Genomic DNA, 12,761 nt, shown 5'->3' on the forward strand with positions numbered 1-12,761 from the left:
GGCCATCTGAGCTATGCCTTTCCTCCCTCACCACTCCTACCTTGGGTCTTAAAGAAAATTTGTCAAGACAGGGCATGAATCATCCTCATCGCCTCCAGCTGATCCAGATAATTTTAGTCTCCAAATGTCCTCCGATCAGCATCCAGTCCTTACCCTTCTTCTGGGTCAAGAAATGGGGAAGGATCAAGCATCCCAACCCCAAAGCGCTTCATCTCATGGTTTAGTTTTGGATGGGCATCAGCAGTAGAACATGTCTGCTCTCAAGCTGTATAAGCCATCCTTAATAGCAGAAAAGATTCCACTAGATATGCTGTTCAGCCAAGTGGAAGCATTTCTCCATCTGACCGCAGCAGAAACATGTATCTCCTGAGTCAGCAGATATTTCCCTCATTTTGGACTACCTTTTCTCTCTCAAAACAGGTGGGCTTTCCCTCAGTTTTATACGAGGCAACCTGACAGCAATCTATGCATGCCATCCACCATCAGACATTATTCAATTTTCACTCACTTCTGATTAACGGATTTTTAAAGGGCCTAATCAGAACTTTTCCAGCAGCAAGGAAACATACTTCTCAATGGGACTTAAACCTTCTTCTTTTGGCACTCAGTAAGCCTCCCTTCAAACCGTTTCTCACTTATAAATTAAAGTTGCATTCCTTATGGTCATCACCTCAGCCAGGAGGGAAGGTGAGCTGGGAGCGCTGATGTACCATACCTTATATTCCATAAGGAGAAAGTCTCTTTATGGCTGCATCTGAAATTCACCCCCCAAAGTAATTTCAGAGTTTCACATAAACCAATCAATCCACTTTGCTGTGGGGGTTTTTTTTTTCCTGAAACTACATGGATTGGGGGAAAAGAGGAGACTTCATTCCCTCGAGGAATAATGCATTCTTACCTTCTAGCTGCAAAGGACTAAACCAATTAGAAAATCACCTAGATTATTCCTCACTACAGCAGAATGAGTCCAAAGTCAAACTGTTTCCTTCCACAGAGTCTCTAAGTTGATCTCTGGCTGTATCTGTTATCAATTGTGGTATCTTCCTCTCTGCATGGGATGAGGGCTCATTCTATAAGAGCATAAGTAACTTCAGTGGCATCCATTCAGGAAATACCCTTACCTGACATTTGCAAAGCATCTACATAGAGTTCCACCACACGTTCACGAGACATTATTCTCTTGTGCAGTACTGCTCCACTGATGCATCTTTAATTGTTTCCTGTTATCCAGAAGGCACTGTTTTCCCTCCCAGAGGAAGGACAATAAAAGCACCTTTAAGAGTACAGGGGGGCATTATTTGGCTAAGAGATATTTTAGTTGTGGAAGAATTTGACTGAGAGAAAAATGGGAAGATCCTCCTGGAGAGGCTGAGAATCCTGCATTGTGATTAGTTGTTGCCTGCCTAACTAAACCTCAGTGAAGGGAAATCCCTTCCATCTGTGCAGTTTTTAACTGAGTTAAGGAACACAAACACCATTAGATTCAGGGGCTAGTATAGTTAGTGCAGGGCAGTTTTGCTAAAACACCAACTAGTATCACTTCTAAGGTTATTGCTCTGTTTGTTAGACTTCCAACAAGGGGATTCTATGGAAGAAAGGTAAGATGGAGGGGAAGTAGGTTATGTACCAGTACCTGGAGAACTCTGAATTTATTTACTCTGCACATCCACATTCATCTCTGTGCAGATTATGGGCAGATAGTCTGGAACCGAGAGCAGGGTCTTTGAGTTTCCCTTAAGTAGACATCTACATTTCACTGCATATGGGTTATGGTCCATGATCCTGCATTGACACTAATTGTTTTGGGGTCCATCTGGCTGAGGGATTGAGTTCCAGTTAGCAGGGATTTTGTTTCTTTGTTTTACTTCAGGTTTGTAATCTCTTCAGAAGTCAATCTTGTAGTAAACCAACCTCTTTCTTTTGTTAGCTTCTCTGCTTCCTATGGTAGAAACTCCTCATGGATTTTCTTCTGTGAAGAAGACACAAGAATACAAATTGTTAAGCTGCTGGAAACACTTAGAAGATTTGACAAGTCTAAGGTGAAATAAAAAATCATCAGATGTCTAATCTTTTGAATGTGCTTGAAGGAGATTTTTGTATTGGATAAAAACACTGGAAAACTAGTTCAAATAATTAAGGCTATGATTTAGTCATGGTATTTTTATTAAAAGTCACAGACAGGTCATGGGCAGTAAACAAAAATTCACGGTCTGGGACCTGTCCATGACATATTAAAAATACCTGTGATTAAATCTGGGGGGAGGGGCCGCTGCTGGGGGTGGCACTGGGGGAGGGGGGCGCTGCTGGGGCGAGGGTACCAGCTGCCGGGGACCGCAGATCACTGCTGCTTCAGATGGCTGGCTGGGAACCATGGCTGCTCTGGCCGGCCACCTGGGGACTGCTGCCAGAGCCAGCAGACTGTGGCTGCTCCAGCCGGCTGCTTAGGAACAGCTGTCTGGAGCTGTGGATCGCAGCTGCTCTGGCTGTCCCAGGAAGGATGGTGTGGATGTCCCAGGGGCCACCTGAGCACCTCGGCCCAGAGCCAGCTGCTTGGGCAGCCCTAGGGTCAGCCACACTGGCCCCTACAGAAGTCACAGAGGTTGCGGAAAGTCACGTAATCAGTGACTTCCTCGACCTCTGTGACAGACACAGAGTCCTACAAATAATTCATTTAAAATACCAAATGATGAATATAAAATGTTATTTTTTAAAGTTATAATTGTTTCTATTATAAAGAGTTCCATTGTAGACCAGTACTTGCATGGCTCGTAGCTTACAAAATAGTGTGTGTGTGAAATCTAAATAGCTTATCATAGGAAGTATATGCCCCGCATTCAAGCAGGGAATGTGTTAAAGCTTGCGGTATGAAAAGGTATGAGTACCTGTCCTGCCTTGGAGGAATTGCTAAAGTTGGCTGTAACGGAGCCCTTCGCTGCTCGTTCCACAAATCAGCTGGAGACCGCTTAGAGTGCAAGCACCAGTGCTCTTTTATTTGCAGTGTCACTTCCCACCACCATCAATATACAGTCTGTTCAACACAACTCCCTGGGGGACAGCTACCTTCCTCAGCCAGCAGGGACCTACAGCCACAGGCTCCTCCCTTTCCTGTTCCCCCCTCCTGCTTCCTTCCTGCCAGCTTTATATAGCCCCTCTGGCTAATAAGGTCCGCAGGTGTTTCTCATCAAGCCCTTAGGCGAGCCATACCCAGCCAGCCCCAATTAATGCCCCTTAATTGGAGTTGGGCTAACAGGGGCCTGGCCAGGACCTCCTGGCCAGCACCCTGTTACATTGACCATAAAGGAGATTTCTCTAGGTGGGTCTCATGACGACAAAGCAGCCATAGGAGGAGTGGGTGGCAGTCTACTTTGGGGATTCTTGCACCTTCCCTTCAAGCAGCTGTCACTGACCATTGCCAGACAGAAAACTGGAATAGGTGGACCCTGGTCTGATTTGGTAGGACAATTCTTTGTTATTAGGCTGGTTGGTTCCTAAGAGAAAAGTAATCTTTCATACCTGCCCAAGAAGAAAAGGGGTTAGGAAGCTTTTGGAACAAAGGACCAGACCCAAAGCCATCAAGGAAGAGCTGCTCAATTGACTACTGCCCTGCCCACAGAGGCTGTGTTAGAAGGGAGCCATGAGTTGGACTGTTGATCTGGTATTTTGGGGGACTTGCTGAAAAACACGCATCTTGATATCCTTACTTTGACTGGCTGAAGGAAGCCATACTTCTATATTACTTGGGAAACTGGCAGGAATTGGCCTTGTTCATTTACTGTTATTTTGTTCAAGGGCTGAGGGAAGCCTTACTTCGGGTATGAGTGTGGGACTTTGTTTAGAAATACACTTTCTTTACAGCCATCTGGCATAGCCTCTCTTCTAAACAACCACTTTTAAAATGTGAGACCCTTAATAACATAGAGTTTTTAAAATGCTATTTGTAGTCTCATAACCAGGGATCCTAGATTTCTGTGATTTTAAAAAAAATCCAAATTCTCCGATTAAAACCCCCATAAAATCCGTGGTTTTGCATAATTAAAATGAAACGCTGAACTTTAGTTTCACTATCCACAATATATATGGTTATCAATTGAAAACATTTTATTGATATACAGTAGAACCCTGTTTATCCAAGCCTCCGTTATCCGGGTCTCTGTATAAACCGAACCACCAGCCACCTGGAGCTGACAGTGGCTGGGGCTCCGGCTGACTGCCCCGAACTCCCCCTCCCCATCTTAAAATAAGGAACACTTAGCTCTTTGCCCTTTCTCCTGATTATCTGAGCTGGCCCCAGTCCTAATTAGATCTGATAAATGGGGTTCCAGTGTAAATTTAAAGCACGTTCAAAAATCAACCACAAGGAGTGGTTGTGTGCATTGAATAAGTGATATTGGTACTTTCAGTAAAATTTAGTTAATAGTTAATATTTTTATTTTTCACAAAATTATAAACTAGAGATTCTCTGAACATAAGAATGGCCACACTGTGTCAGGCCAAAAGTCCATCGAGCCCATTATCCTGTCTTCTGACAGTGGCCAACACCAAGTGCCTTAGAGGGAATGAACAGAACAGGTAATCATCAACTGATCCATCCTCTCTTGCCCATTCCCAGCTTCTGGCAAACAGAGACTAGGGACACCATCCCTGCCAATTCTAGCTAATACCCATTGATGGACCAATCCTCAATTAATTTATCTAGTTCTTTTTTGAACTCTGTTATAGTCTTGGCCTTCACAACATCCTCTGGCAAGGAGTTCCAAAGGTTGACTGTGTGTCATGGGAAGAAATACTTTCTTTTGTTGGTTTTAAAACTGCTGCCTATTAATTTCATTTGGTGACCCCTAGTTCTTGTGTTATGAGAAGGAGTAAATAACACTTCTTTATTTACTCTCTCCACACCAGTCATGATTTTATAGACCTCTATCATATTCCCCCTTAGTCATCTCTTTTCCAAGCTGAAAAGTCCCAGTCTTTTTTAATCTCTCCTCAGACGGAAGCTGTTCCATACCCCTAATCATTTTTGTTGCCCTTCTCTGAACCTTTTCAGATTCTAATATATCTTTTCTGTGATGTGGCAACCAGATCTGCGCGCACTATTCAAGGTGTGGGTATACTATAGATTTATATAGTGGCATTATGATATTTTCTGTCTTATTATCTATCCCTTTCGTAATGATTCCCAACGTTCTGTTTACTTTTTGGACTGTCACTGCACATTGAGTGGATGTTTTCAGAGAACTATCCACAGTGGCTCCAAGAGACATTATTAAGGGCACAAGAGCAAACTATCCCACTGCGTAGGAAAGATAGGAACGATGGCAAGAGACCACCCTGGCTTAACCAGGAGATCTTCCATGATCTAAAACTCAAAAAAGAGTCCTACAAAAAGTGGAAACACGGTCAAATTACAAAGGATGAATATAAACAAATAACACAAGTATGTAGGGACAAAATTAGAAAAGCCAAGGCACAAAATGAGATCAAACTGGTTAGGGACATAAAAGGAAACAAGAAAGCATTCTACAAATATATTAGAAGCAAGAGGAAGACCAAGGACAGAGTAGGCCTGTTACTCAATGAAGGGGGAAAGACAATAACAGAAAATATGGAAATGGCAGAGGTGCTTAATGACTTCTTTGTTTTGGTTTTCATCAAGAAGGTTGGTGGCGATCGGACGTTTAAAATAGTGAATGCCAGTGAAAATGAGGTAGGATCAGAGTCTAAAATAGGGAAAGAGTAAGTCACAAATTACTTAGACGAGTTAGATGTCTTCAAATCACCAAGGCCTGATGAAATGCATCCTAGAGCATCAAGGAGCTGACAGAGGAGATATCTGAGCCATTAGCAATTATGTTTGAGAAGTCATGGAAGACAGGAGACATTCCAGAAGACTGGAAAAGGGCAAATATAGCGCCCATCTATAAAAAGGGAAATAAGGACAACCCGGGGAATTACAGACCAGTCATCTTAACTTCTGTACCCAGAAAGATAATGGAGCAAATAATTAAGCAATCAGTTTGCAAACACCTAGAAGATAATAAGGTGATAAATAACAGCATGGATTTGTCAAGAACAAATCATGTCAAACCAACCTGATAGCTTTCTTTGACAGTAACAAGCCTTGTGGGTGGGGGGAAGCAGTAGATGTGGTATATCTTGACTTTAGTAAGGCTTTTGATACTGTCTCGCATGACCTTCTCATAACCAAACTAGGGAAATTACAATCTAGATGGAGCTACTATCAGGTGGGTGCATAAATGGTTGGAAAACCGTTCCCAGAGAGTAGTTATCAGTGGTTCACAGTCATGCTGGAAGGGCATAATGAGTGGGGTCCCGCAGGGATCAGTTCTGGGTCTGGTTCTGTTCAATATCTTCATCAATGATTTAGATAATGGCATAAAGAGTACACTTATAAAGTTTGTGGACGATACCAAGCTGCGAGGGGTTGCAAGTGCTTTGGAGGATAGGATTAGAATTCAAAATGATCTGGACAAACTGGAGAAATGGTCTGAAGTAAATAGGATGAAATTCAATAAGGATAAATGCAAAATACTCCACTTAGGAAGGAATAATCAGTTGCACACCTACAAAATGGGAAATGACTGCCTAGGAAAGAGTATTCCAGAAAGGGACCTGGGGGTCAAAGTGGATCACAAGCTAAATAGAGTCAACAGTATAACGCCATTGCAAAAAAAGCAAACACATCATTCTGGGATGTATTAGCAGGAGCATTGTAAGCAAGACACGAGAAGTAATACTTCTGCTCTACTACACGCTGATTAGGCCTCAACTGGAGTATTATGTCCAGTTCTGGGCGCCACATTTCAGGAAAGATGTGGACAAATTGGAGAAAGTCCAAAGAAGAGCAACAAAAATGATTCAAGGTCTAGAAAATATGACCTATGAGGGAAGACTGAAAAAATTTGATTTGTTTAGGGACATAACAGTTTTCAAATACATAAAAGGTTGTTACAAGGAGGAGGGAGAAAAATTGTTCTTCTTAACCTGTGAGGATAGGACAAGAAGCAATGGGCTTACATTGCAACAAGGGCGATTTAGGCTGGACATTAGGAAAAACTTCCTAACTGTCAGAGTGATTAAGCACTGGAATAAATTGCATAAGGAGGTTGTGGAATCTCCATCATTGGGGATTTTGAAGAGCAGGTTGGACAAACACCTGTCAGGGATGGTCCAGATAATACTTAGTCCTGCCTTGAGTGCAGGGGACTGGAGTAGATGACCTCTCGAGGTCCCTTCCAGTTCTATGATTCTATGAAGAGCTCTCTCTTGAGTGGTGTCAAGGTTCCCTCCTCACTCTGAACTCTAGGGTACAGATGTGGGGACCTGCATGAAAGACCCCCTAACCTTATTTCTACCAGCTTAAGTTAAAAACTTCCCCAAGGCACAAATCCTTCCTTGTCCTTGGATGGGTACTGCTGCCACCACCAAGTGAGTTAGACAAAGATTCAGGAAAAGGACCATTTGGAGTTCCTGTTCCCTAAAATATCCCCCCAAGCTCCTTCACCCCCTTTCCTGGGGAGGCTTGAGAATAATATACCAACCAAATAGGTAAACCAGATTCTTAAAAAACAGAACTTTATTATAAAGGAAAAAAAGTAAAAGAAGCACCTCTGTAAAATCAGAATGGAAGATAACTTTACAGTGTAATCAGATTCAAAACACAGAGGATTCCCCTCTAGGCAAAACTTTAAAGTTACAAAAAATAGGGATAAACGGCCCTCTAAACATAGGGAAAATTCACAAGCTAAAAACAAAAGATAATCTAATGCGACTTGCCTTATTTACTTACTCTTTTTGCAATATTGAGACTCATTTTAGGATGATTTTAGGAGAAGGAGTTTTCTGATCTGATGCTTCTCTGCTTCCCCAGAGAACTCACAACACAGAGCACAAACAAAGCCTTCCCCCCCACCCCCGATTTGAAAGTATCTTCTTTCCCTTATTGGTCCTTTTGGTCAGGTGCCAACCAGGTTATCTGAGCTTCTTAAACCCTTACAGGTAAGGAGGAATTCTAGGCTACCCTTAGCTGTATGTTTATGACAAGTGGTAACAGCTAATTTAGCCCCCATAATTTTATGTGAATAGTCGGGATTATGTTTTTCAATGTGGATTACTTTGCATTTATCAACTTTCAATTTCATCTGCCATTTTGTTGCCCAGTCACCCAGTTTTGTGAGATCCCTTTGTAGCTCTTTGCAGTCTGCTTTGGACTTAACTATCTTGAGGAGTTTTGTATCATCTGCAAATTTTGCCACCTCACTGTTTACCCCTTTTTCCAGATCATTTATGAGTATGTTGAATATGACTGGGCCCAGGACAGACCCCTGGGGAACACCACTATTTACCTCTCTCCATTCTGAAAACTGACCATCTATTCCTACTTTTTGTTTCCTATGTTTTAACCAGTTACCAATCCATGAGAGGACCTTCCCTCTAATCCCATGACAGCTTACTTTGCTTAAGAGCCTTTGGTGAGGGACCTTGTCAAAAGCTTTCTGAAAATCTAAGTACACTATATTCACTGGATCCCTCTTGTTCACATGTTTGTTGACCCCCTCAAAGAATTCTAGTAGATTGGTGAGGCATGATTTCCCTTTACAAAAACCATGTTGACTCTTCTCCAACAAATTATTTTCATCTGTGTATCTGACAATTCTCTTCTTTACTGTAGTTTTAACCAGTTTGCCTGGTACTGAAGTCAGGCTTACTGGCCTGTAATAGCTGTTTTCACCTCTGGAGCCCTTTTTAAAAAATGGCTTCACATTAGCTATCCTCCAGTCATTTGGTACAGAAGCTGATTTAAATGATAGGTTACAAACTACAGTTAGTAGTCCTGCAATTTCACATCTGAGTTCCTTCAGAACTTTTGGGTGAATACCATCTGGTCCTCGTGACCCAGTACATGTTTGATTTACGAACACTGTCACTGCAGATTTGACAAAATGCAAAGAAGGTACCAATGTGAGATTTCTAAAAATAGCTACAGCGCGCGACCCAAGGTCTGGATCTGAGAGGGACGAGGTGTGAAGCATGCTTTCAGAAGTCTTAAAAGAGCCATATTCAGATGCGGAAACTACAGAACCCGAACCACCAAAAAAGAAAATCAACCTTCTTCTGGTGGCATCTGACTCAGATGATGAAAATGAACATGCATCAGTCCACTCTGCTTTGGATATTATCATCATGGATGCATATGCATATCCTCTGGAATAGTGGTTGAAGCATGCAAGGGACATATGAATCTTTAGTGCATCTGGCATGTAAATATCTTGCAGCGTCAGTTACAACAGGGCCATGAGAATGTCTGTTCTCACTTTTAGGTGACATTGTAAACAAGAAGCGGGCAGCATTATCTCCTGCAAATGTAACCAAACTTGTTTGTCTGAGCGACTGGCTGAAGTAGGACTGAGTGGTCTTGTAGGCTCTAAAGTTTTACATTGTTTTATTTTTGAATGCAGGTTTTTTTGTACATAATTCGACATTTGTAAGTTCAGCTTTCATGATAAAGAGTTTGCGCTATAGTACTTATATTAGGTGAATTGAAAATACTACTTCTTTTGTTTTTTACAGTGCAAATATTTGTAATAAAAAACAAACATAAAGTGAGCACTGTACACTTTACATTCTGTGTTGTAATTGAAATCAGTATATTTGAAAATGTAGAAAATATCCAAAAATATTTACATAAATGGTATTCTGTTATCATTTAACAGTGCAATTAACTGTGATTAATTTTTTTAATTGCGTGATTAATCACGATACATTTTTTAAATCACTTGGCAGCCCTAATAAATATATAAGAATTGCTGTTTACCTGCCAAAATGTGGGTTCATGGCTCCATATGTGATGACGTGGAATATGTCTATCAAATTGTGAACTCCATTTTGTATTAGCACCTCCATTTTATATTATGGGTAGAACACGTTTAATCTTGCCCAATGCTAGTTTATTGAATTGAATTCCAAATAGGTGCCCCATCCAGGAAAGTTGCTTGACCACCTCATTGAAGCACCATCACTCAGAAACCATCACAAAGCAAACTGGAGCCATCACTTTTGTGTCTCAGCTTCTGGCTCTGACTCCATCAAACTATGGATTTTCTATACATGGGTGCCAGTATGGCAGGTGGATCTGCAGCATCTCAGCCTGGGGACCTGGAAAAGAAGAGAGACCATACATAAGATTTGGGTACTGCTTTGAGCAGGGGGGACTGACCATTGCCACTTGGAAGCATGACGTGCAGGATTGAAAAGGGCAGGAGGAACTCTGCCCAACTGGTAATGCTGACAAACCTCAGACTTGCAGAAGAGGCAAGATCAGACAAGGGAGGGAGTGCTTCTCAGGACCTCCGTAACTTTTCAAAGAGTTAGAACTTCTGAGTGCCTTCAAGAGTATAGTCGCTGTGGTTAAATTCCTTTGTTAAGCATGTGTACCTTGCTTTCCTGCCATGTTATTCTTGAAAGGGTTAAACTAGAAGCCCAGAGCACCTGCAGCCTATTTGGAGCTCTGGGGGCTCATGTGGAAGCAGCTGGGGGGCTTGGGAAGTCTCAGACATCGATTTTAGGAACTTGTGCAGCAGTGCCTCACATCTCAAAGAAGAATGTCAGACCAGAAGTCTGATTCTGGGAATGTGGTCTACAGCCTCAGAGCTAGAAACATTGACTTAGACTGCCTAGGCCCAGTTGGCTTGGAAGCACTTGGGCCCCAGAATTCAGACTACTCACAACAGACTGGTGTTCCTACAGAAGGGCACTGGATCAGGCTATGACACCATGTATCTAGCTCCCCTGCATGAGCTGTTGACATCACAATCTGCTTGTGATGGGATAGAGTGTCACAGGATAAATGGACTTTTGTTTTAAAATGTAAATATTTAAATTTTAAATCAGCATGCATTCTGTTAATGATTTGGCTCTTAAACACCTTTAAACATTAGCTTTATATTTCACCTTTAAATAAATTAGTTTGTGACACTAGGAAGAGTTCAAAATTAGAAGCTGATGCTCTGTATTTAACTTGCTCCATTTTTCAGTTGTGTTGCAGTTCTGATACCTGTGAGATGTTGTATGCTTAACACACTATAACACTTCACTTTCAGTGCTGCCTACTCCTTCTCTTCTTGAATTTATTCTGCCAAAAAAGAAATATTAAAATTTAAAACAAATAAACTAACAAGAGGCATGTACAACCATAATTTCTGTAAATCCAGTGCACATCAATGACCTTGTAAAACTATAATATGGAATACAATACTTAGATGTGACAGAAGACACTTGAGAGTAGAATATCAGATGTAATTTTGAATGTACTTGCTGTTGTTGATTGGTGGGTTAATATTGCAGACACAATATTCTAATGAAAATTTTATACCAATGGTTTTCATTTTCTACTTTTTATAGAGTAAGGAAAATAATGTATGGTTTTTACACCCAGGAACCATGGGAAGTAGTTCTTATAGGTTATTTTAGCATAACTAAAATACACAATTACATAAGAATAGCCATGCTGGGTCAGACTAATGGTCCATCTAGCCCAGTATCCTGTCTTCTGACAGTGACCAAGGCCAGATGCTTCAGAAGGATTGAATTGAACAGGGCAGTTATCTAGTTTTCCATCCTCTGTCGTCCACTCCCAGCTTCTGGCAATCAGAGGTTTAGGGACAGCTACAACATGGGGGTGTGTCCTTGACCATCTTGGCTAATTGTCATCAATGGAACTATCCTCCATGAACTTACTTATTTCTTTTTTGAACATACTTGTACTTTTGGCCTTCACAAAATCCCCTGGCAACAAGTTCTCAGGTTGACTGTGCGTTGTGTGAAGAAATACTTTCTTATGTTTGTTTTAAACCTGCTGCCTATTAATTTAATTGGGTGACCCCTTGTTCCTGTGTAGGAGGGTAAATATGTGAAGGGGTAAATAACACTTCCTTATTCACTTTCTCCATACCATTCATGATTTTACAGACTTCTATCATATCCACCCGTAGTCGCCTCTTTTCTAAACTGAACAGTCCCAGTTTTTTTAATCTCGCCTCATAAGGGAGCTGTTCCATACCCCTAATCATTTTTATTGCCCTTCTCTGTACTTTTTCCAGTTCTAGTATATCCTTTATCAGATGACGTGACCACATCTGCACACACTATTCAAGGTGTGGGAATACCGTAGATTTATATAGTGGCATTATGATATTTTCTGTCTTATTTATCCCTTTCTTAATGGTTCTTAACATTCTGTTAGCTTTTTTGACTACCACTGCACATTGAATAGATGGTTTCGGGGAATAATCCACAATGACTCCACAATCTTTCTTGAGTGGCATTTATACCCCATCATTTTGTATGTACAGTTGGGATTATGTTTTCCAATGTGCATTACTTTGTACTTATCAACATTGAATTTCATCTGCTATTTTCTTGCCCAGTCACCCAGTTTTGTGAGAACCTTTTGTAACTTTTCACAGTCAGCTTTGGTCTTAACTTGGTATAAGAACCACTTTTTGGTCTGTTTATTTATTTAGGAAGTTTAGCAGGATCACAAATCATTGTCATGTAAATATCAGAGACTGAAAAATAATCATTACAGCCATGAGCTTTTGTATAGAAAAATATTATACAGCAATACAACCATGAGGGCTCTCCATTTTGCACCATAATACCACAGAGTGAGCCTTTCCACACTACCCAGGGCATATTGTTTCTGGTGATTTGATTAAATTGAGTGACATCTCTGATTACACATT

General features: G+C 41.2%; 1 protein-coding gene across 6 annotated transcripts in view; it reads left to right on the plus strand.

Moving 5' to 3' along the window:
* B3GLCT (beta 3-glucosyltransferase) overlaps nt 1-12,761 on the plus strand; it is a 142,524-nt gene that overhangs the window by 80,284 nt on the left and 49,479 nt on the right. For all 6 annotated transcript variants that reach the window (XM_073341270.2, XM_073341285.2, XM_073341250.2 and 3 more), the window contains exon 6: nt 1,928-2,039. In XM_073341270.2, the coding sequence (XP_073197371.1) occupies nt 1,928-2,039 (112 nt within the window). The remainder of the gene's footprint in view (nt 1-1,927; nt 2,040-12,761) is intronic.

This window comes from Lepidochelys kempii, chromosome 1, assembly GCF_965140285.1.
Source record: "Lepidochelys kempii isolate rLepKem1 chromosome 1, rLepKem1.hap1, whole genome shotgun sequence".
Lineage (NCBI taxonomy): Eukaryota > Metazoa > Chordata > Testudines > Cheloniidae > Lepidochelys > Lepidochelys kempii.